At 37.4% G+C, this 24,870-nt stretch overlaps 1 protein-coding gene across 1 annotated transcript in view; it reads left to right on the top strand.

The window, feature by feature from the left end:
• The first annotated feature begins 12,041 nt into the window (after window positions 1-12,041).
• NRG4 (neuregulin 4) overlaps window positions 12,042-24,870 on the top strand; it is a 71,196-nt gene continuing 58,367 nt past the window's right edge. Inside the window, exons 1-3 of the mRNA XM_023197615.2 lie at window positions 12,042-12,167; window positions 13,349-13,414; window positions 15,349-15,442. Of these exons, the coding sequence (XP_023053383.1) occupies window positions 13,405-13,414; window positions 15,349-15,442 (104 nt within the window). The 5' untranslated portion in view covers window positions 12,042-12,167; window positions 13,349-13,404. The remainder of the gene's footprint in view (window positions 12,168-13,348; window positions 13,415-15,348; window positions 15,443-24,870) is intronic.

The following is a 24,870-nucleotide window of genomic DNA, read 5'->3' as shown; positions in this document are numbered from 1 at the left end:
TGAGGGCATGTCTGTCAGGGGTATCCCACGGGGCTGTTTTTTAGGCCTGGGGTGCAGATGCATGGCTTCTAAGTTGTCCTGGGTGTATGTCTGTTCAAGTTTGCTCCTGGAGTTGTTTCTCTGGTCTAGGACATGGGTGGTTTCTTGGGTGGCCTGGGTGCATGTCTGGTAGATGTGGCCAGGACATGGACACACAGCCATTCAGTCTGGGAGTGTGTTTGCCAGGGGCAGCCCCTGGGGCTATTTCTCAGGCCTAGGAAGTGGACATATAGCTACTCAGTCAGCCTGGGGGCATGCTAGCCAGGGGCAGCCTGCAGAGCTGTTTCTTAGGCCCAAGACTTACATGTTGGCAGCTTGGACGCCTAGGAGAAGGTGAACTAGGACTAGCCCATGAAGCTGTTTCTCAGGCTCTGATTACAGGCATGGGGCCTTTGGGCAGGCCAGAGGTGTGTCAGCAGGAGGGGTGGGTGCCGCAGGGCTGTTTCTCAGGTCCTAGGTTTGTAGCTGCTCCATCTGCTACAAACAGATGGGGGGACAGCCCAAGGGGTTGCTTGTCAACTACTTGTTAGCCCCAAGTCCTTTCTTGCTTAGCTTAGGGGAGGGTGTACAGCTGTTTAGCTGGCTCAGCAGTGGGTTCACCCTGGGTAGGACTGCTAGACTATTCCTCCAGCTGGAAGTGCAGGCAGTGGAAACTGGTTTCCCTGCTGTGTAGGACCAGATTTGCAACCCATCCTGGACCCAGGCTTTGCATAGCTGGGGTTATGGCATCAGCCATCTGTGGGCTGGGTGGAATGAAGATGAGCCACCAGTGCTGGAGAGGCACAATGGCTACTGGTCCCAGAGGAGGACGCATTCCAGAGGTGGCTCTCATTTCAAGATGGCACTGTGCTGCAGCAGTGTGGCTCACAGGATAGGTGGGGGTTGGGGAGTGCACACCTTGTGCTCATAATTCGTGCAACTACATAATCCAGTGTAGTTGCATGAATTCCCAGCAGCTCTCCAAACTGGACTTGGGGCTTGGGATGATGTGGGATTCACCTATAGTAAGGACTGTGGGCATTTGCAGTGGCAATAGCAGCTGATGAGATTCTTCTGCTTACCATTTCCCTGAAAGGGAAATTCTCTCCTGTCTCCAAATCAATCTGATCCAGGCATGGTAGACAGTGCCACAGAGGCTAGATGTCTCTCTCCGTTGCTTCCAATCACTGTAGGTACCTCCTGGACTTCCAATCACTATAGGTACCTCCCCACTTCCCTACTGTACTCCAGCACTCTCTGGTCAACACTCTAGTGACATCTTAGCTCTTTATTCATTGCGTTGGTCCTTTCTTGTGTGGGTGGGGAGTATGGGTGCCAGGTGTCTCTAGTGAGCTATCTTGCTGACATCACCTCATTGTGGTTTTAATATGAATTTCCCTAATAGCTATTCCTTTAGGTATTTAATTTTAGCAACATTTGAAAGTTGTTCTTGATTTTTTTCTTACCCTGCTCAGCTATACTGTGGGTGTAACTCCTAAGTATGTCTTTAATTATCTCTCTCTTTGTCCTAATTCCTGTGCCTTATTTCTTCACTATTATTAAAATAGCCTCCAAACTGCTTTCTCTGATACCATGTCCTCAGCAGATTCCAATTTGTTTTCCACACTGCCATCAGAATGAATTTTCTAAAATGTTTATGTAATCATGTCACTCCCTTGCTAAAAAGCTTTCAAAGCTCCCCGTTGCCTTTAAGATAAAGCCTACAATCTGGATCCAGCATGTTTTACACTATCTATTCTTGCCATTCTTTTCACCACCATCCCACCCTCCTACGAACATACACACTCCACACACACCACTATACATTTCCTGGCTTGTGATCTACCTGCAATTATTTGAATACATTAGATCTTCCTTCTTTTATGCCTTTGGACATGCTGTTACCTCTGTCTGAAATGTTCATTCATCTCTGTTTACAAACTCTTATTCATTCTACCTCTTGGAATCTTTTTCTGATTCTCCATTAACAGTTAAGAATTTGTGTGTGTGTGTGTGTGTCTGTGTGTGTGTATATATAGTAACATACATATGTCTCTGTAAGAATATTAGGTTTAATCACATGAAACTCATTTATGCTTATATGAATCAGCCTAAAACATTTTTGTGCTTGTTTATGTGTCTGGCATTCCTCACCCAGCAAGAGACTGTCCTTTTTTTTAAAAGGGTAGTAGGCCACTTAGTACACGTTTATTGATAGGTGGATGGAAAAATAGTTTTTAAAGATCAAGTCTTTCATTTAGACCAGGGGTCCCCAACACCCGGGCTGCAGACCAGTACTGGACCATGGCCTATTAGGAACCAGGCTGCAGAGTAGGAGGTGAGAAGCAGGCAAGTGAGCATCATGGCCTGTGCTCCACTTCCTATCACATCAGCGGTGGCATTAGATTCTCATAGAGCGTGAACCCTACTGTGAACTGCAAATGTGAGGGATCTAGATTGCGTGCTCTTTATGGGAATCTAATGCCTGATGACCTGAGGTAGAATAATTTCAACCTGAAACCATCCCCCACCTCAGTCCATGGAAAAATTGTCTTCCATGAAACCAGTCCCTGGTGCTGAAAAGACTGGGGATCACTGACTTAGAGTGAAAAGTTAGTTTGAAAATCTATAGATTTTCTACTTTAGAATCACATGATCCTAAAGATTGCTTATTTGCATGGTGCAAAAAATAATACAAAATCATCACAATATGTCTCTTAATAAATACATCTCGAATGTCATGAAGTCACAGATTATCTCCCATATACAGTTTAGTAGTCATTTTCATATCAGTAGACAGCATCATAGCTTCACGGTTCAAATAAAATAATAAAAGACACTGATTTTGTTTCATGAAAACGTCATTTTGAAATTCAAACACCGTATGCTAAAATGGTTTATGTGTGTGTGTATGTGTACAAGCACACCTCTGAGATATTGTGGGTCTTGGTTTCACACTGCTGCAATAAAGCAAATATCACAATAAAGTGAATCACACAAATTTTTTTGATTTCCAAAGGAAATAAAAAGGTATGTTTATACTATAGCCTATTAGGTATGCAGTAGCATTATATCTAAAAAATAATGTATATACCTTAATTTAAAAATATTTGATTGTTAAAAAATGCTGACAAATATCTGAGCCCTCAGTGAGTTGTAATGTTTTTGCTGGGGGAGAGTCTTGCCTCAACAGTAGACTTAAGATAGTTAGTAAAACATGCTGTAAAGAGATGTGCTGTCATCCAGGTTTTGTTGTTCTGTTTATACAGCACAGGCAGATTAGATTTAGCATAATTCTTAAGGGCCCTAGGATTTTCAGAATGATGGATGAGTGCTGGCTTCAGCTTAAAGTCACAAGCTGTATTAGCCCATAACAAGAAGTCAACCTGTCCTTCAAAGCTTGGAAGCCAGACATTAACTTCTCTTTAGCTATAAAAGTCCAAGATGGTATCTTCTTCTGGTAGAAGCTGGTTTTGTCTACAGTGAAAATCTGTTGTTTAGTGTAACCATCTTCAATGATCTTAGATAGATTTTCTGGATAATTGGCTGCTGCTTCTACATTAGCACTTGTTGCTTTACCTTGCACTTTTATGTTATGGAGATGGCTTTTTTCCTTAAACCCCATGAACTAACCTCTGTTAGCTTCAAACTTTTCTTCTGCAACTTCTTTACCTCTCTTGGCCTTCATAGAATTTATAAGAGTTAGGGCCTTGCTCTGGATTAGGCTTTGGCTTACAGCAAGCTTGTCCAACCCTGGCACATGGGCTGCATGCAGCCCAGAATGGCTTTGAATACTGCACAACACAAATTCGTAAACTTCTTAAAACATTATAAGATTTTTTTGCGATTTTTTTTCCTCATCAGCTATTGTTAGTGTTAGTGTATTTTATGTGTGGCCTAAGACAATTCTTTTTCCACTGTGGCCCACGGAAGTCAAAAGATTGGACAACCCTGGCTTAGAGGAAGTGGTGGCTGGTTTGACCTTCTATCCAGATCACTAAAACTTTCTCCATAACAGCAATAAGGCTGTTTCATTTTATAATTTGTGTGTTCACTGGAATAGTACCTTTAATTTCCTTTAACAGTGCAAGAGGCCTATCTTACCTTTCTACATACCTTCCTCACTAAGCTTAATCATTTCTAGCTTTTGATTTAAAGTGAAAAACATGCAGCTCTCCCTTTTACTTGAACACTTAGGGGCCATTGTAGGGTTATCAACTGGGCTAATTTCAATATTGTTGTGTCTCAGGGAATAGAGAGGCCAGGGGAGATAGGGGAATGTTCGGTCAATGGAGCATTCAGAATATGCAGATTTATCGATTAAGTTCTCTATTTTATACAGTCATGGTTCATGGTGCCCCAAAACAATTACAATGGTAACATCAAAGATCACTGATCACAGATCACCATAACAGATGTAATAATAATGAAAAAGTTTGCAATATTGTAAGGATTACCAAAATGTGACATAGAAACATGAAGTGAGCACATGCTGTTGGAAAAATGGCACCAACAGACACAGGGTTGCCACAAGCCTTTCGTAAAAACAGTATCTGCAAAGTGCAATAAAATGCATATAATGAGATATGTCTGTATAATGGTTATAATTATGTAAAAATTGCCTTTGAATGTGGGAGATAATATGTAATAATGGGTGGCAGGCAAGATGGCCGAATAGTAACAGCTCTGGTCTGCAGCTCCCAGCGAGATCAACACAGAAGGCAGGTGATTTCTGCATTTCTGACTGAGGAACCCGGCTCATCTCACTGGGACTGGTTAGACAGTGGGTGCAGCCCACAGAGGGCAAGCCAAAGCAGGGTGGGGTGTTGCCTTACCAGGGAAGTGCAAGGGGTTGGGGAACTCCCCACCTAGCCAAGGGAAGCCATGAGGAACGGTGCCCTCCAGCCCACATACTATGCTGTTCCCATGGTCTTCGCAACCTATAGACCAGGAAATTCCATCACGTGACTACGACATCAGGGCTGTGGGTTTCAAGCACAAAACTGAGCAGCCGTTTGGGCAGACACCAAACTGGGTGGCTGTTTGGACAGACACCGAGCTAACTGCAGGAGCTTTTTTTCATACCCCAGTGGCACCTGGAACACTGGCGAGACAGAACCGTTCACCCCCCTGGAAAAGGGGCTGAAACCAGAGAGGCAAGTGGTCTAGCTCAGCAGATCCCACCCCCACAGAGCCCAGCAAGCTAAGATCCACTGGCTTGAAATTCTCGCTACCAGCACAGCAGTCTGAGGTTGACCTGGGATGCTTGAGCGTGGTGGAGGGAGGGACATCTGCCATTACTGAGACTTGAGTAGGTGTTTTTCCCCTCACAGTGTAAACAAAACCGCCTGGAAGTTCAAACTGGGTGGAGACCACTGCAGCTTAGCAAAACCACTGTAGCCAGATTGCCTCTCTAGATTTCTTCTCTCTGGGCAGGGGAATCTCTAAAAAAAAAAAAAAAAAAAAAAAAAAGGCAGCAGCCCCAGTCAGGGGGTTATGGATAAAACCCCCATCTCCCTGGAATAGAGGACCTGGGGGAAGTGGTGACTGTGGGCGCAGCTTCAGCACACTTAAACATCCCTGCCTGCTGGCTCTGAAGAGAACAGTGGATCTCCCAGCACAGCATCTGAGCTTGGCTAAGGGAGAACTGCCTCCTCAAGTGAGTTTCTAACCCCTGTGCCTCCTGACTGGGAGACACCTCCCAGCAGGGGTCAACAGACACTTCATACAGGAGAGCTCCATCTGGCATCTGGTGGGTGCCCCTCTGGGACAGAGCTTCCAGAGGAGGGAACAGGCAGCAGGCTTTACTGTTCTGCAGCCTACACTAGTGATACCTAGGCAAACAGGGTCTGGAGTGAACCTCCAGCAAACTCCAGCAGACCTGCAGCAGAGAGACTTGACTGTTAGAAGGAAAACTAACTAACAGAAAGAAATAGCATCAACATCAACAAAAAGGGTGTTCACTTAGAAACCCCATCCAAAGGTCACAACATCAAAGACCAAAGGTAGATAAATCCACGAAGATGAGGAAAAACCATGCAAAAAGGCTGAAAATTCCAAAAACCAGAACACCTCTTCTCCTCCAAAGGATCACAGCTCCTTGCCAGCAAGGGAACAAAACTGAATGGAGAATGAGTTTGACAAATTGACAGAAGTAGGCTTCAGAAGATGGGTAATAACAAACTCCTCCAAGCCAAAGGAGGATATCATAACCCAATGCAAGGAAGCTAAGAACCATGAAAAAAGACTAGAGGAATTCCTAACTAGAATAACCAGTTTAGAGAAGAACATAAGTTGACCTGATGGAGCTGAAAAACATAGCACGAGAACTTTGTGAAGCATACACAAGTATCAATAGCCACATTGATCAAGTGGAAGAAAGGATATCAGAGATTGAAAATCAACTTAATGAAATAAAGTGTGAAGACAAGATTAGAGAACAAAGATTGAAAAGAAACGAGCGAGCCTCCAAGAAATATGGAACTATGTGAAAAGACCAAACCTACATTTGATTGGTGTACCTAAAAGTGAAGGGGAGAATGAAACCAAGCTGGAAAACACTCTTCAGGATATTATCCAGGAGAACTTCCCCAACCTAGCAAGAGAGGCCAACATTCAAATTCAGGAAATACAGAGAACACCACAAACATACTACTCGAGAAGAACAACCCCAAGACACATAATTGTCAGATTCACCAACGTTGAAATGAAAGAAAAAATATTAAGGGCAGCCAGAAAGTTCGGGTTACCCACAAAGGAAAGCTCATCAGACTAACAGCAGATCTCTCTGCAGAAAACCTACAAGCCAGAAGAGAGTAGGGACCAATATTCAACGTTATTAAAGAAAAGAATTTTCAACCCAGAATTTCATATCCAGCAAAACTAAGATTCATAAGTGAAGGAGAAATAAAACCCTTTACAGACAAGCAAATGCTGAGAGATTTTTGTCACCATCAGGCCTGCATTATGGGAGCTCCTGAAGGAAGCACTGAACATGGAAAGGAAAAACTGGTACCAGCCACTGCAAAAACATACCAAATTATAAAGACCATCTACACTATGAAGAAACTGCGTCAACTAAGGGGAAAACAACCAGCTAGCATCATAATGACAGGATCAAATTCATACATAACAATATTAACCTTAAATGTAAACAGGCTAAATGCCCCAATTAAAAGACACAGACTGACAAACTGCATAAAGAGTCAAGACACATTGGTGTGCTGTGTTTAGGAGACCCATCTTATATGCAAAGAAACACATAGGATCAAAATAAAGGATTGCAGGAATATTTACCAAGCAAATGGGAAGAAGAAAAAAAAAAGCAGGGTTTGCAATCCTAGTCTCTGATAAAAACAGACTTTAAACCAACAAAGATCAAAAGAAACAAAGGAAGGGCATTACATAATGGTAAAGGGATTAATGCAAAAAGAAGAGCTAACTATCCTAAATATATATGCACCCAATACAGGAGCACCCAGATCCATAAAGCAAGTTCTTAGAGACCTACAAAGAGACTTAGACTCCCACACAATAATAGTGGGAGACTTGAACACCCTACTGTAAACATTGGACAGATCAACAAGACAGAAAATTAACAAGGATATTCAGGACTTGAACTCAGCTTTGGACCAAATGGACCTAATAGACATCTGCAGAACTCTCTACCCCCAATCAACAGAATATACATTCTTCTCAGCACCACATTGCACTTATTCTAAAATTGACCACATAATTGGAAGTAGAACACTCCTCAGCAAATGCAAAATCACGGAAATCATAACAGTCTCTCCAACCACAGTGCAATCAAATTAGAACTCAGGATTAAGAAACTCACTCAAAACTGCACAACTACATGGAAACTGAACAACCTGCTTCTGAGTGACTAATGGGTAAATAACGAAATTAAGACAGAAATAAAGAAGCTCTTTGAAACCAATAAGAACAAAGACACAATGTACCAGAATCTCTGGGACACAGCTAAAGCAGTGTTCAGAGGGAAATTTATAGTACTAAATGCCCTCAACATAAAGCAGGAAAAATCTAAAATTGACACCCTAACATCACAATTAAAAGAACTAGAGAAGCAAGAGCAAACAAATTCAAAATCTAGCAGAAGACAAGAAATAACTAAGATCAGAGCAGATCTGAAGGAGATAGAGACACAAAAAACTTCAAAAAATCAATGAATTCACGAGTTGGTTTTTTTGTTTTAAAGATCAACAAAATAGATTGCTAGACAGACTAATTAAGAAGAAAAGAAAGAAGAATCAAATAGACACAATAAAAAATGATAAAGGAGATATTACCACTGATCCCACAGAAATATAAACTACCATCAGAGAATACTATAAACACCTCTACACAAATAAACTAGAAAATCTGGAAGAAATGAATACATTCCTGGACACACACCCTGCCCAACACTAAACCAGGAAGAAGTCAAATCCCTGAACAGACCAATAACAAGTTCTGAAATTGAGGCAGTAATTAATAGCCTACCAACCAAAAACAGTCCAGGACAAAACGGATTCACAGCCGAATTCTACCAGAGGTACCAAGAGGACCTGGTACCATTCCTTCTGAAACTATTCCTAACAATAGAAAAAGAGAGACTCCTCCCTAACTCATTTTATGAAGCCAGCAGCATCCTGGTACCAAAGCCTGGCAGAGACACAACAAAAAAAGAAAATTTCAGGCCAGTATCCCTGATGAATATCGATGTGAAAATACTCAATAAAATACTGGCGAATCCAGCAGCTTATCCACCATGATCAAGTCAGCTTCATCCCTGGAATGCAAGGATGATTCAACATGCGGAAATCAATACACGTAATCCATCACACAAACAGAACCGATGACAAAAACCACATGATTATCTCAACAGAAGCAGAAAAGGCCTTTGATAAAATTCACCACCCCTTTTTGCTAAAAACTCTCAATAAACTAGGTAACGATGGAATGCATCTCAAAATAATAAGAGCTATTTATGACAAACCCACAGCCAATATCATACTGGATGGGCAAAAGCTGGAAATATTCCCTTTGAAAACCAGCACAAGACAAGGATGCCCTCTCTTACCACTCCTATTCAACATAGTATTGGAAGTTCTGGCCAGGGCAATCAGGCGAGAGAAAGAAATAAAGTGTATTCAAATAGGAAGAGAGGAAGTCAAATTATCTCTGCATATGACATGATGACATGATTGCATATTTAGAAAACCCCATCGTCTCAGCCCAAAATCTCCTTAAGCTGATAAGCAACTTCAGCACAGTCTCAGGATACAAAATCAATGTGCAAAAATCACAAGCATTCCTGTACAACAATAACAGACAAACAGAGAACCAAATCAGGAGTGAACTCCCATTCACATTTGCTACTAAAAGAATAAAATACCTAGGAATACACTTACAAGGGATGTGAAGGACCTCTTCAAGGAGAACTACAAACCACTGCTCAGGACACAAACAAATGGAAGAACATTCCATGCTCATGGATAAGAAGAATCAATATCTTGAAAATGTCCATACTGCCCAAAGAAATTTAGAGATTCAATGCTATCCCTATCAGGCTACCATTGACTTTCTTCACAAAATTAGAAAAACCTACTTTAAACTTTATGTGGAACCAGAAAAGAGCCTGTGTAGCCAAGATAATCCTAACCAAAAAGAACAAAGCTGAAGGCATCACGCTACCTGACTTCAAACTATACTACAAGACTATAGTAACCAAAACAGCATGGTACTGGTACCAAAACAGATATATGGACCAATGGAATAGAACAAAGGCCTCAGAAATAACACCACACATCTACAACCATCTGATCTTTGACAAACCTAACAAAAACAAGCAATGGGGAAAGAATTCTCTATTTAATAAATGATGTTGGGAAAAATGGATAGCCATATGCAGAAAACTGAAACTGGACCCCTTCCTTACACCTCATATAAAAATTAACTCAAGATGGATTAAAGACATACACCTAAAACCTAAAACTGTAAAAACCCTAGAAAGAAACCTAGGCAATAACATTCAGGACATAGGCATGGGCAAAGACTTCATGACCAGAATACCAAAAGCAATGGCAACAAAAGCCAAAATTGACAAATGAGATATAATTAAATTAAAGGGCTTCTGCACAGCAAAAGAAACTATCATCAGAGTGAACAGGCAACCTACAAAATGGGAGAAAATTTTTGCAATCTATCCATCTGACAAAGGGCTAATACCCAGAATCTATAAGGAACTTAAACAGATTTACAAGAAAGAAACCAATAACCCCATCAAAAAATGGGTGAAGGATTTGAACAGACACTTTTCAAAATAAGACATTTATGTGGCCAACAACCATATGAAAAAAAGCTCATCATCACTGGTCATTAGAGAAATGCATATCAAAACCACAATGAGATACCATCTTCCACCAGTTAGAATGGCGATCATTAAAAAGTCAGGAAACAACAGATGCTGGAGAGGATATGAAAAAATAGGAATGCTTTTACACTATTGGTGGGAGTGTAAATTAGTTCAACCATTGTGGAAGACAGTCTGGCGATTCCCCAGGGATCTAGAACTAGAAATACCTTTGGACCCAGCAATCCCGTTACTGGGTATATACCCAAAGGATTATAAATCAAGCTACTATAAAGACACATGCACACATGTGTTTATTGTGGCACTGTTCACAATAGCAAAGACTTGGAACCAACCCAAATTCCCCTCAATGATAGACTAGATAAAGAAAATGTGGCACATATACACCATGGAATACTATGCAGCCATAAAAAAGGGTGAGCTCATGTCCTTTGCAGGGCCATGGATAAAGCTGGAAACTATCATTCTCAGCAAACTAACACAAGAACAGAAAACCAAATGCCACATATTTTCACTCATAGGTGGAAATTGAACAATGAGAACATATGGACACAGGGAGGAGAACATCACACACCAGGGCCTGTCAGGGGGTGGGGGGCTAAGGGAGGGATAACATTAGGAGAAATACCTAATGTAGATGACAGGTTGATGGGTGCAGGAAACCAGCATGGCATGCGTGTACCTATGTAACAAACCTGCACATTCTGCACATGTATCCCAGAACTTAAAGTATAATTTTAAAAATGTAATAATGAACAGATTGGCTTTTTTTGTTTTGTTTTGTTTTTGAGACAGAGGCTCGCTCTGTCGCCCAGGCTGGAGTCCAGTGGTGCAATTTTGGCTCACTGCAACCTCCACCTCCCGGGTTCACACCATTCTCCTAATGAACAGATTGTTTTTAGAGTATTTGATTTTGAGTTTAATATTTTCTTAAAACAACAAAACAAACATATTAGTTTGGGCTTTACATCAGTCAAGTAGTAATTGTCATTTTAGAAAAGATAACCATCTAAATGTTTGGCATACTTTAGATAATTATATGATGAAGATCTCTGTACTTCATTTAAACAAAATTACAGTTTAGTCAATATTTTAAAATTGTTTATTATTTTTAAAAGTTTCATCACTATATTTAACAACTTTGCTATAGTATTCAGGCATTATACTGTCATTGGTATTAGTCAGGTTCAATGATTTTATTCATTTCAAATTGAACTTGGTGTTATAAGTTTTATTATAGCTATTACCTTCTTTTAGCTTTGTAAGTTCTTCAGGTCATTATTTATATAAATTTTATCTGGCTTGTAAGATAAAACCTCCTAAAACATACATTTTTAAAAATATTTTTAAAAAATTTGTGAAACACTTACCCATTAGCTCCATATTAAAATTTATTTTCTCCCAAACTTACACTACGTCTTGAATTATTCAGATAAGCAAAGATAAGTAATGAGTCTGAAGAATGTGCTTTGGTTTTTACCTTTAAAACTTGGACAGTGATTTGGAAGTGCCCCTTAGTACAACTCCTTTTCTAAATAAAATTCTGCTCCATTTGCAACTCTGAACATGTAAATTGAAGGGGTGGCTCCCTTGGCCAGTGCCTGACCTCTGTGCACACCTTGGTCTGGCGTGACCTCGCCCACACTGCACACTGCAGCCATATAAATCAGATTTTTGACATGTTATAAAATGCAAGTCACAGCTGCTGTTGTCTGCAGTATTCAAAAACTTTTGAAGCACTGCATGTCCAACAAAATTTATTTTGTGTGTGAATGTAAGTTTTTATTGAGGGTGAGTCCTATTTGTTTGGAAAAAAGAAACAGTATGAGTCAGTGATTTTTAAAAATCAAATAGATTTAATGTTCTCCTTCCTGCCTGTTCTCGCTCGTGTGTGTTCTCTCTCGATTGCTTGCTCGCTCTCTCTGCCTCTCTGCTTGTCTAAGAAAGAGCTGTTGGCTTTGAGAGAAGACCTTGATATTACAACTGTGTTAGTAGATTGAGATTTCTGTTAAGAGTCTTTCTGTTTAGGTCAGAAGTGTTCTTTATAGAACAGAATTGGGAGCTTGTAATCATAATGTAAGTATAAATGCTTCACCTCTTCAGATACATGTTTGAATTCTTTTGTTTCTGTTATAGCAGGAAACTTCATATGTAAGAGTGTCTTATTAGCTACATTGCTTTGCCAGATGCCAGACATTTTTTGTGTTTCTGTGGTTAACATTTTCTTTTTTTTTTTTTAATTTAATTTTAAGTTCTGGGATACATGTGCAGGACGTTCAGATTTGTTACATAGTGTGTTTATTACATGTGTGCCATGGTGGTTTGCTGCACCTATCAGCCCTGGACATTTTTTAGAAGAAAGGTTCGCATGGGTTGATAAATGTAATGTGCAATCTATGGTAAACTTAAAAGTGCTTTTATAAAAGTTTTAAAGGTTCTATAGAAGTGCAAAAACTTCAAATGCAATTGAAGATTTTTCTATAGTACATTTTGGCTATTTTCAATAAATTGAAAAAGTGGAAGTTATTGATTCTACTTAAGAGTCAGATTGTAAATAAGCTTTATGAAAAAGCAGAAAGTCAATTCAGTTCATTCAGTTTTACTTACTGTCTCATATCATTCATGTAAAATTCCATGTAGTACTCTACTATGTTAATAATGTTTACTAAAAATAAGCCTTATTAGACTTTTCTGGAGAGAGATATTTAAGATTAAATTACATTATTTAGGCAATGATTTATATTAAGTATGTTATTGATCTTTTAGTTTTGTTCATATTTTTTATTGAAACGTAATAGGTATCTAAAAATGCCGTAACTAAAATTTGTCCCTAGTATATAAATGTCTTTATTATTTTCAACATTTAAGAATATTGCTGTTAGAATATTTGACATTTTATAATGCCCTTAAAAGAAGACCATTTTCCTTAAATTATTATTTTTTAAACTGTTTTAGGTACTGTTTTTCAACCCTAATCTCTTGATCAAGAATGAAACTATTTACAAATTAAGATGCCAACAGGTAATTTCTAATACATTTATATGTTTTTGTCAATATGTTTCCATAGCAATAGAACAACGATCAAAAATGTATATTAACACAAGGCTGTATTATTCCCTTCCGACATCATTGGAAGAGATGTGAATATGAAATTAATATTTCAAATATGCAATATTTGGTTTTGAGAGACCTTCCTTTATGACATAAAACTATTTTATTTCAGACATACATGTTTTATTGGTTTTATAACCTGATACATTCTAGCTTGTTCTATATCTGAAATCAGCTCAAATAGTAAAGGAAATAGAAGTCAGAATAAAAGTAGATTCAGAAATAGTGATTCAGGTTAGATGAGTTTTCTTTATTGATAAAATAAATGCCAAGTGTTGAGATATGTTTGACTATAATCCGATTAAAACAAGGACACTAATTTTAGCTGTGATAAAGTCACTTTCCACCCTCAGTGGAAAACCATATATGATGACTCCTTTGATTCTGATGTAGTGTTAATTTTATTTTTTAGCCAAATTATTCCTGAAAAATTTTATAATCTTGTTGAAAGTTGTTTGATTAGGAAGAAGCATGGCATTGTGTAAAAAAAAAAAAAAACTCAAAGAATTCATTTTGGTTGATTTTACTTTCTTTTTCACCAGTTCTCCGTAGTTCTGATTTCCTCTTTTCATTTTTATACTCTTTGGGCTATAATGTGATGCTGAAACAGGATTTTCTCAATTCTAAAGTAAAACAAAAGTTTTAAAATTTGAAAATCTGATTGTGGAGATTATCTGACTCATAGCAATTATATCTTAGCAAGCATTGATATCTTAGTGGCACATAAATGCTAGATAATTTTTTTACATTAATATACTGATTTTACTGTCAAATTGGAGTCCCAATGGGAGTAATGCCATTTTCTTATTCCTGTTAGATGATTCTGGGTCATTTCCTAGACAGAAACAAGTAAGAACTAACAATGTACAATTTTAAAGCAATATAATTTCCCCTTTAAGGCTGAAAGATAAAATATTCACCAATTTTCTCTTCATAAATTACTAGTATAATGACTCAATGAATCCTTCTGTTATTCTAATTTTTTCTATACAATGGCTTTGGTGGCCAGGGATTTTTTATAAAAGGTCTTGGGGGTGAGGCTGGAAGGAAGGAGAGGTACCAAGGGAGAAAGGGAAGGCAGAGGGATAAAGACAGATAAAGGAAAGGTCAAAGATAAAGAAAGAAGATGAGGCTAAAGAAAGAGGAAAGAGAGACAAGAAGCAAGAGAGAAGTAGAGGTTTATTTTCTTAATATTCTAAAAGATTTGGCTGTATATCAAGCTGTGACTTCGCTTTTTAATTTTTCTTTGTAACTTTAGATATGTCTTTATAGTTAGTAGCTATTACCTAAAATCACCTTGCAAATCAACACCTTATAAGATTATTTTTGGTTTCTGACATTTAGATTGTCATATAGGAACATTTAAAGTTAACTTTGGAAATAAAAAGTTAATTATCTAAATCCTTTACCAGACGCAATTTCAGATATTAATGTATTTGAGACCTAATAGGAAAAACAAGAATCTAAATAAATTCTTGGGACAGGGAAACTCTAGGTAATACTGCCAAATCTCTGTAGTAAGTGAGAAAGACCCTGTTTGTTCTAAGATCCTAATCACCTCCTTTTAATCTAACTAATTGGGTATTCCTTATTTCTGTTATTTAGTATCTAAACCCATTATAGTTAATGGCCATATCTTTAGGACATAATTTTTCTCTCAAAGACATAGAAGTCCCAGTCTGTCAAGTAAGGAATAGAATTAAGTATTTCATTTTGAGAAAAAAAAATTATTCATTCTGATTTTCAGAATTGCGACTTCAGTTTAAGATAGTTATTCCTATTCCTTGTTGCATTAGGAAAACTTTAATTTGCTTTTCTCTATTTTATATATGTATGTGTTTTAGATCACGAAGAGCCCTGTGGTCCCAGTCACAAGTCATTTTGCCTGAATGGGGGGCTTTGTTATGTGATACCTACTATTCCCAGCCCATTTTGTAGGTGAGTTAAATGGACTAGGGGAAGATGTTAACTTTATTTTTTTATTGTCTACTAACTTCTTTGAGAAGTGATAAAAAGTAAACAAAAAGTGTAAGATGAAAAGGTATGAGGCATATTCTTCATATTTATGTACAGAAAAGTATCCTTTTAAAACAAAACAAAAACAAATAGCACAATAAAAATCTCACTAATCAAGGTGTTTATTTTGAAAATTGGTAATGGGAGTTCCTAGCCTAGACATATTTTTAAAAAATAATCCCTTTTAGAGAACTCTTTGATTTTAGCAATTTAAGAAAGGCAGTCTATGCTTAATATTCCTGGCAAAATAGCTAGGGAATTTGCTAATCAAAAAAACCTAGTATGAGATATTTTATTTTGAGTTTTTAATACATAAGCACACGATAACAGAGTTGGCACCAAAACTTACACTTTATATGTTAAAAAACAAAAGAAGCATTGTTTTTCTAATAGTGGTAGCAAATAAAAAAGAATGGTATCTTAGCCACTATTGTTTTAAAATAATATAATTCACTGTGGGAGTGCAGATACAGCCAGTGACCTATAAAAAACTTCAAAATAGTACTTCTGTAGCCTGATTCCTATGAATTGGTTGAATAGGATTTAAGTGTATATAATAAACCTCTTTTTAGTATCTGAGTTAATATCATAGTACTGCCGTATACTGTGGAGCTAACACTTAAGATCTAAAGATATTTTGTAACACATGTGAATTACTCTTTTTTGTTCTTTAACCAAACTGAGAGGTATAGAATCTAGATTTAAGATCTTACTCTACATAAAAGGACAGAAAAGTAAAATTCATAGGAAAAGTTGAAGATACTGGGATGTAGTATGGAGGAGAGGAGACAAAAAGAAATAACCTCACAACTATCTCAAGAAGATTTTAGGGCTTTTCACATGGGGAATAGTGCCCCAGTGTTTTTCTTCTCTAGTGAATATGTAAAGGGAAGAGAATGGAGGAACAAATTAACAATTACTTAACACTCATGATGTCCCTCAGGAGTATACTCTTTTGGTTTTTTAATCTGTTTTCTGAGATATAATTTATGTATAATGAACTGCATTCATTTACAGTGCACAATGGATTAATTTTGACAAATGTTTGTACCTGTGAAATCACCACCACTATCACATCTAGATATAGAACATTTCCAAAGATAGTCCCCCCCAAATTTTGTTGCTGACTCTGCTCAACACTTAATTCTCACAAACATCTTAGAGAAAGGAGGCAGGGGAGACCTTAGAAAATAATACAAAAAAAAAAAAAGGAGAAAATGAGAAATTAAGTGACATGCCAAAGGTCATATGTCACCTTTGAATACAACTCCCAAGTTTCACTTAACTTTATAATATGTTCATTCTGGATTCTTTCTAAGGTGATATGGCATGTAGCATGTATAAAATAAAACAAGAATGCTTATCAGAAGAAGTGCATTTAGATCAGGCATGGTGGCTCACACCTGTAATCCCAGCACTTTGGGAGGCCGAGGCGGGTGGATCACAGGGTCAAGAGATCGAGACCATCCTGTCTAACACGGTGAAACCCCATCTCTATTAAAAGTACAAAAAATTCGCCAGGCATAGTGGCACACGCCTGTAGTCCCAGCTACTCAGGAGGCTGAGGCAGGAGAATGGCGTGAACCCAGGAGGCAGAGCTTGCAGTGAGCCAAGATCGCGCCACTACACTCCAGGCTGGGCGACAGAGCGAGACTGTCTCTCAAAAAAAAAAAAGAAGAAGTGCATTTAATAATTTTTAAATACTAGTATTTTGTGTCTTGATCTTGATGATGGCTACATGGGTATAAAGATTATTCTTTCTCCATTGGATTGCCTTTGCCCCTTTGTCAAAAATCACTTGATCATTTATGTGCAGGTCTATTTCTGGACTATTCTTTTCTGTTGATCTATGTGTCCTGTCTTTTCACCAATACAAGTCTTGATAAACGTAGCTTTATAATGAGCAAAATCAGGTAGCATGATTCCTTAACTTTGTTCTTTGGCTCAATGACCTTTAGCCTTATTTTCTAATAGGCAGTATTTGATGTTAAAAATTTTCAAATACATTTCTGTTTTACCCTAAAAATTTTATAGTTTGTTGTTCAGTTTTAGGTTTAAACATTTTTTCATTATGATTTCTTCTGTAACCTATAGGGTATTTTCCTATGCTTTTATATTTATATCTGATTTAATGGCATTGTGGGCAGAGTGCTTGGTCCATCAAGCTATGCACTTAATGTCTATCTGTATACTAGCTATCTGTTATACTTCACTGAATAAGTTGACAGAAAGAACTAAGAATGCTGGAATTTGGAGATTCATTAAAATGGAAAGAAACCTAGGTTGTCATCCTGCTTTTGTACCTTGGATAGATACATTTTTAGTGTATTTTCAAAAAGTTACCATGATAGAGAATGGCCAAGTTTGCTGGCAACCCACAGCAGGTGTAAAAATGTATATAGTTTCTTCCTAATATCAGAATGTAAGAGTAGTAATTAGGGAGTAGTTGAAACCATGCCACATGGGTTCATGATGGATAGAGAATGAAGCAAGGTCACCACATTGCACAACAGCAGGAGATTCTGTGTCTTGGCACCCTCTTTGTAACGTGAATGGTGTATTCTGGAGTTGCTAAACACCCTGGAAGGAAGTGAAGTAGGGGAGCAGGGTAGGGAACAAAAGGGCAGCTGAGAGAAAAGGAAAAAAATATAGTGACTGAAGGTTCAGTGACATTGAATGGCAGATATATTTTAATTCGTATTTTATAAAAATAACTGCTTTCCAATTATCTTAGGAGCACATTTCTAATGTAGCCCTGTAATAGGCTGTAATAGCAGTAGCTAAGAGTGATAAACTCATTTTCCATCCCACTTCATACTGTTTTTCTGCATTTCCTGTTTCTATTACGACATCTCAACCATCTTGTCACTGAGAAACCCCAGACATATATTTGACTCTGTCATTGCCCTCTTGTCCAGTTATGAAATCATATTTCTACCTTTGCTATATCTCTCATCTCTCTAGTCCTTTCTGTTCTTACTATTATTATACTAGCTCAGAGTTTCTTAACTCCTTGCTTTGTCTATAAAAATAGTTCCAGCTGGGCGCAGTGGCTCAAGCCTGTAATCCCAGCACTTTGGGAGGCCGAGACGGGCGGATCACGAGGTCAGGAGATCGAGACCATCCTGGCTAACACTGTGAAACCCCATCTCTACTAAAAAAAAAATACAAAAAAAATAAATAAATAAAAATAGTTCCTAACCAATTTTCCCAGAGCCTAATTATCATCGTTTGTCCAGCTAAAACAAAAAAACCCTTCAGTGACAGCCCTCACACCTACCCATCTACCACTCGTGAAGTAATACCTCACTTTTTAGCCTAGCTCTTTCAGCCTTCTACCATTTGGCCCTCAAACTACCTTTGTGGCCATTTCTTCCTTGGTCTGCGTTCTAACTAGAACCATTCACTATTTACATTAGATATACTTTGTGTTATGTTGCCTGCCAACCCCTCCTCTTTCTCCTCCTCCTCAGTCTACTCCACATGAAAATGAAAATGAAAAGGATGAAGACCTTTATGATGATCTACTTCCACTTAATGAATAGTAAGAGGTATATTTTCTCTTCCTTACAATTTTCTTTTCTTTCTTTCATGTTTTGTTTTTGTTTTCGTTTCTGTTTTGAGATGGAGTCTCACTGGCTGGAGTGCAGTAGTGCAATGTAACCTCCGCCTCCCAGGTTCAAGCGATTCTCCTGCCTCTCAGCCTCCTGAGTAACTGAGATTACAGGTGTGTGCTACCACACCCAGCTAGATTTTGTGTTTTTAGTAGAGGCGGGGTTTTGCCTTTTAGCCAGGCTAGTCTCTAACTCCTGACCTCAGGTGATCCACCCACCTTGGCTTCCCAAAGTGCTGAGATTACAGGTGTGAACCACTGTGCCTGGCCCTTTTTTTTTTTTTTTTTTTTTTAAGAGACAGGGTCTTGCTCTGTTGCCCAGGCCGAAGTGCAATGGCTTGATCATAGTTCACAGCAACCTCAAACTCCTGAGCTCAAGTGACCCTCCTGCCTCAGCCTCCCAAGAAGCAGGGACTACAGGCACACGCCACTGCACTTGGTAATTTATATTTTGTAGAGGATGGGGTTTTGCTATGTTGACTAGGCTATTCAGAAAACTCCTAGCATCAAACTCCTGGCCTTAAGTGATCCTCCCACCTCTGCTTCCCAAGGTGCTGGGATTACAGGCATGAGCCATTTCATCCAGCCCCCTTACGAGTTTCTTAATAACATTTTCTTTTCTCTAGCTTGCTTTATTGTAAGACTATAGTATGTAATACATATAACATATAAAATATGTGTTAATCGACTGTTTATGTTATTAGTAAGGCTTCCAGTCAACAGAAGGCTATTAGTAGTTAAGTTTTGAGGGAGTCAAAAGTTATATGTGGATTTTTGACTGCATGGGGATTGGTGCCCCAACCCCTATGTCATTCAAGGGTCAACTGTATTTGTGCCTTAAGATCTAAAATGCTTCTAGTCAGCATATAGTTGCATCATGTGTTTTCGTCCATTTTTCTAATCTCTGTCTTTTATTAGATAATTTAATCTATTTACATTTAAAGTAATTACTGATAAGAAGGAGCTTTTGTAATTTTGTTATTTATTTTCTATATGCCTTATCACTTTTTTTTTTCTCATTTTCTATATTACTGTCTTTTGTGTTTAATTGATTTATTCGCAGTAAAACTTTTTTTTCTTTTCTTTTCTTTTTTTTTTTTGAGACGGAGTTTTGCTCTTGTTGCCCAGGCTGGAATGCAATGACGCTATCTCAGCTCACCGCAACCTCCGCCTCCCGGATTCAAGCGATGATTCTCCTGCCTCAGCCTCCCGAGTAGCTGGGATTACAGGCATGGCCACCATGCCTGGCTAATTTTGTATTTTTAGTAGAGACAGGATTTCTCCATGTTGGTCAGGCTGTTCTCGAACTCCTGACCTCAGGTGATTTGCCTGCCTCAGCACCCCAAAGTGCTGGGATTACAGGTGTGAGCCACTGCACCCAGCCTCTAGTAAAATGTTTAAATTCCTTTTTCATTTCCTTTTGTGTATATTCTATAACTATTTTCTTTGTGTTTACCACAGGGATTAAATTTAACTTTTTTAAGTTATAACACTAATTTGAATTTATACCAGCTTAACTTAAATCACATATAAGAACTGCTTCTTTATAGCTCTGTCCCCACTTCTTTCATTTATTGTCACAAAATTGTATTTTTGTATATTGTGGCTACAAAACATAAACTAAGAATTCAACTCAATACATTAATCTCTTAAATTATGTAGAAGATAAAAATGGGGTTACAAACTATTTTTATGATAATACTAGCTTTTAAAATTGTTCATGTATTTATCTTTATGGATATCTTAATTTCACCATCTAGGACTCCCTGAGTTTTTTTTGCAGAACAGGTCAAGTGATAATGAATTTTGTCAGCTTTAACTCAGAATGCCTTAAAAACTCTTAGTTTTGAAGGATTGCTTGTTGGATATAGGATTCTTGGTTCCAGTTGTTTCTGTTTGTTTATTTAGCCATTTGAATTTGTCAGCCTACTATCTTCTGGCTTGCGTAGTTTTGATCAGGGAAATCTGTTGATAATCTAGATGAGGATGCCTTCTATGTGAGGAGTCACTTTTCTTGCTGCTTTCAGGATTCTCTCTTTGGCTTTTAAAAGTTTGATTGTAGCGTGTCTCATTATGGGTCTCTCTGAGTTCATCTTACTTGGATTTCATTAACCTTTTTGGATATTTATATTGTCTTTCATCAAATTTGGGAAGTTTTGAACAATGATTTCTTTAAATATTCTTTCTATCCCTTTCTTTTTTCTCTTTTTGGAATTCTGACAATAGGTATCTTGGTCCATTTGATGTTGTCCCATGGGACCCTTAGGCTCTGTTCACTTTTCTTTGATCTTTTTTCTTTCTGTTAGACGACTCAACAGTTGTCATTATCTTATGTTCATCTATTTTAACATAATGTTTTAAAATTATAAATTTTCCTCTGAGAATTAATTTAATAGCAGCTCACAATTTTTGATGTCGTATTTTCATTTTGTTTAATTCAAATGTTTACTAATATCCTTTGAAAGTTTTTTTGATCTGTTAATTCTATGAAAGTGTATTGCTCAATTTTCAGCATTTGTGGATTTTCTGGTTATATTTTATTATTGGTTTCAAGTTTAATTCCATTTTAGTCAGAGAATATACTCTTTACAATTTTGTTCCTTTGAAATTTATTGAGACTTACTTTATGACCCCTCATGGAATCTATTTTGGTTGATGTTCTAGGCATATTTGAAAAGGAGCAATTCATTGGTGTAGCATTCTATAAATTTCAATTAAGTCACATTGGTAAATAATGTTATCCAAACATTCTCTTTCCAGACTGATATTTTGCCTGATTATTCTATCACTTACTGAGATATGTATGTTAACATCTTCAAGTATGATGGTAGATTGCCTGCTTCTCCTTTCCCCAGTTTTGCTTTATATTTTTTGAAGCTATGTTAATTATTACATGTATATAAGTTTAGACTTCTGATGTGCTCTTGTTTAATTGACCCTTTTATCATTACACAATGTTCTGCTTTATCTTTAGTATTACTTTTTGCTGTAATGTCTACCTCTCTGCTATTAGTATAGCTTTCTATTTGCTGCTGTTTTACACAGTATATCTTTTTCTATCCTTTTTTAACCTATCTGTATCTTTATATTTAAAGTATGTGTTTAATAAACATATAGACAGGTCTTTAAAAAATTCAATCTGATTGTCTCTATCTCTTAATTGTATGATTTAGTCCATTTAGTCCATCTGCATTTAATGAACTTACTGATATGGCTGGGTTTAAGTCTACCATCTTGCTGCTGTTTTCTCATTGTCCCATTTGCTTGTTGACCAGCATTTTCCTCTAGCATTCCTTCTTTTCTACCCTTTTATTGGCTAATCATTTTTTAAGTTCCCACTTTATTTTCTTCATTATCTCTTGTTATACACATTACTCTTTGAGTAATTATCCTAGATATTACAATATACATTCTTAATTTATTACAGTCTACCCTCAATTAGTACTTTCATTCTTCCTGAACAAATGAAAGTATCTTCTAACAGTTTAAATCCTTAATCACTTTTTTCCCTTTGTACTATTGTTGTGCTGTCACATATGTCACATATGATCAGCCCACATATGATCAGCCCATTTGCATTTCACACAGTTTTAGAAATAGCTGGGTTTAACTTTATTCTCTTCTCGTTTTCTGTTTATTTTGTCTGTTCTTTGCTCGTTTTTTCATCTGGGAGATTTCATTTATCCTTTCTGGCCCAACCCAGCTTTTGATTGAGTGGCTAAGTCTTTGTTTTCTCCACTTTCAAGTTACGCACTTTGGAGCTTTTGAGCTAAGCTTTGTAGCCCCTTGTTCCATACAAGTTCAAAATCTGACAAAAATCTAGCTGGGAGGAGGATACTTGTTATATGTTTGTTATAGGCCCCTCCTATGGCAAGTTTTAAATGGATAACATGTTCACATTTTTCAAAGATCAAAACCAAAACCAAAAGATATATTGATGTATATTTCTCTCATTTCTGTCTCTTAACATTTTTCCTCCCTGTGTACTGTAAGAAAGCAATAAGCCCTTATCTAAACTTCCAGTGCTTCTTTTTGCAAATTCGAGGAAATACAAATGCATATTTTAACCTCCCATTCTTAGTAGAATAGTTCTTAATATATAAGTCATTCAATAAGTATTTGTCAAATGAAGCAAAGAACAAACATTGTATACTTGTGTGGTCCCATATGGTAGCCAGGAGCCATGTGTGGCTACTGAGCACTTGAAACGTGGCTAGTGTGACTGAGCACTGAATGGAGATGTGCAATGAGCATCAAATAATCCTTAAATTTTGAAAACTTAATATGAAAAAAAGTGTGAACTATCTCAGTAACTTTTATATTGATTACATGTTGAAATGATAATATTTTGGATATATTGAAGTAAAAATATATTACTAAAAATAATTTCACCCTTTTTGGTTTTTTTTAATGTGGCTGCAAAAATTGGGGCCAGGCATGGTGGCTCACACCTGTAGTTCCAGCACCTTGGGAGGCCAAGGCAGGAGGAATGCTTGAGGCCAGAGTTACCAGAATGCTAGAGTTTGAGACCAGCCTGGACAACATAGTGGGACCTCATCTTTACCAAACAAAACAAAACAAAAATACCAGTTGTCCCTATCGGCACACACTCAGGAGGCTAAGGTGGGAGGATCACTTGAGTCCAGGAGTTCAGTGCTGCAGTGAACATGATCATGCCACTGTACACCAGCCTGGGCAATAGAGCAAAACCCTGTCTCTAAAAATAAAAATAATTAAGAAAAATTTAAAACTAGACACTTTATTTCTGTCGGGGAGTGTTGCTATATGTACTATCCTGTAGTTCTTTTTTCTTAACAATATATCCTGGATATCTACTCATCTTAATATATGGCTTCCCAATTCTTTTTTACAACTAGAAGGTATTCTGTTTGTGTGAATATACCATCATGTATTTAACCAAGCCTCTATTGATGAATATTGCACAGAAAATGCAGCAGTACACATGATGTGTACCACTGTGCCCAGCTCATTTTTTATGTTGCACATAAATCTGCACATGTACGAAATTATATAATTATATATCAGTAAAATAAAGTCCTGGAAGTGAGATTTGTGGGTTAAAGATAAGTGCATTTGTAACTTGAATATATGTTGCCAAATTGCTGTCCATAGGGATTGTGCTATTTTGAATTCTCACCAATATATTTGGGTACCTGTTTTTCTATAACCTTGCAACAGATTTGTCAAACTTCTGGAGTTTTTCAAATCTGATAGATGAAAACATAGTATCTCAGTGTTAATTTTTATTTTCCTAGTGATGAGGAAAACTGGGCATAGCTCAGTTGTTTAAATATTAATTAAAATCTTTTTGATAATGTATTTGTTTACATATTGTTTTTATATTAGGAAGATTAACCTTTTGTCTATAATATTAATTATAGATAATTATTTATAGCTTATTTTTCCTTTACCTGGCTTATGGTGTTTAGTTTTCCATGCAGTTGTTTTTTGGTTTTACTGCAGTCAAATCTATCAGTTTTTTTTAAAAGCTCTTCAAGTTTGACTTATACTTTTAAAAGACTTTCTGGCCAGGTGCGGTGGCTCATGCCTGTAATCCCAACATTTTAGGAGGCCGAGGTGGGTGGATCACCTGAGGTCAGTAGTTCCAGACCAACCTGGCCAACATGGTGAAACCCCATTTCTACTGAAAACACAAAAATTAGACAGGCGTGGTGGCAGGCGCCTATAATCCCAGCTACTTGGGAGACTTAGGTGG

This window comes from Piliocolobus tephrosceles, chromosome 6 (assembly GCF_002776525.5).
Source record: "Piliocolobus tephrosceles isolate RC106 chromosome 6, ASM277652v3, whole genome shotgun sequence".
Classification (NCBI taxonomy): Eukaryota; Metazoa; Chordata; class Mammalia; order Primates; family Cercopithecidae; genus Piliocolobus; species Piliocolobus tephrosceles.
This window is presented reverse-complemented; position numbering and strand designations above follow the sequence as displayed.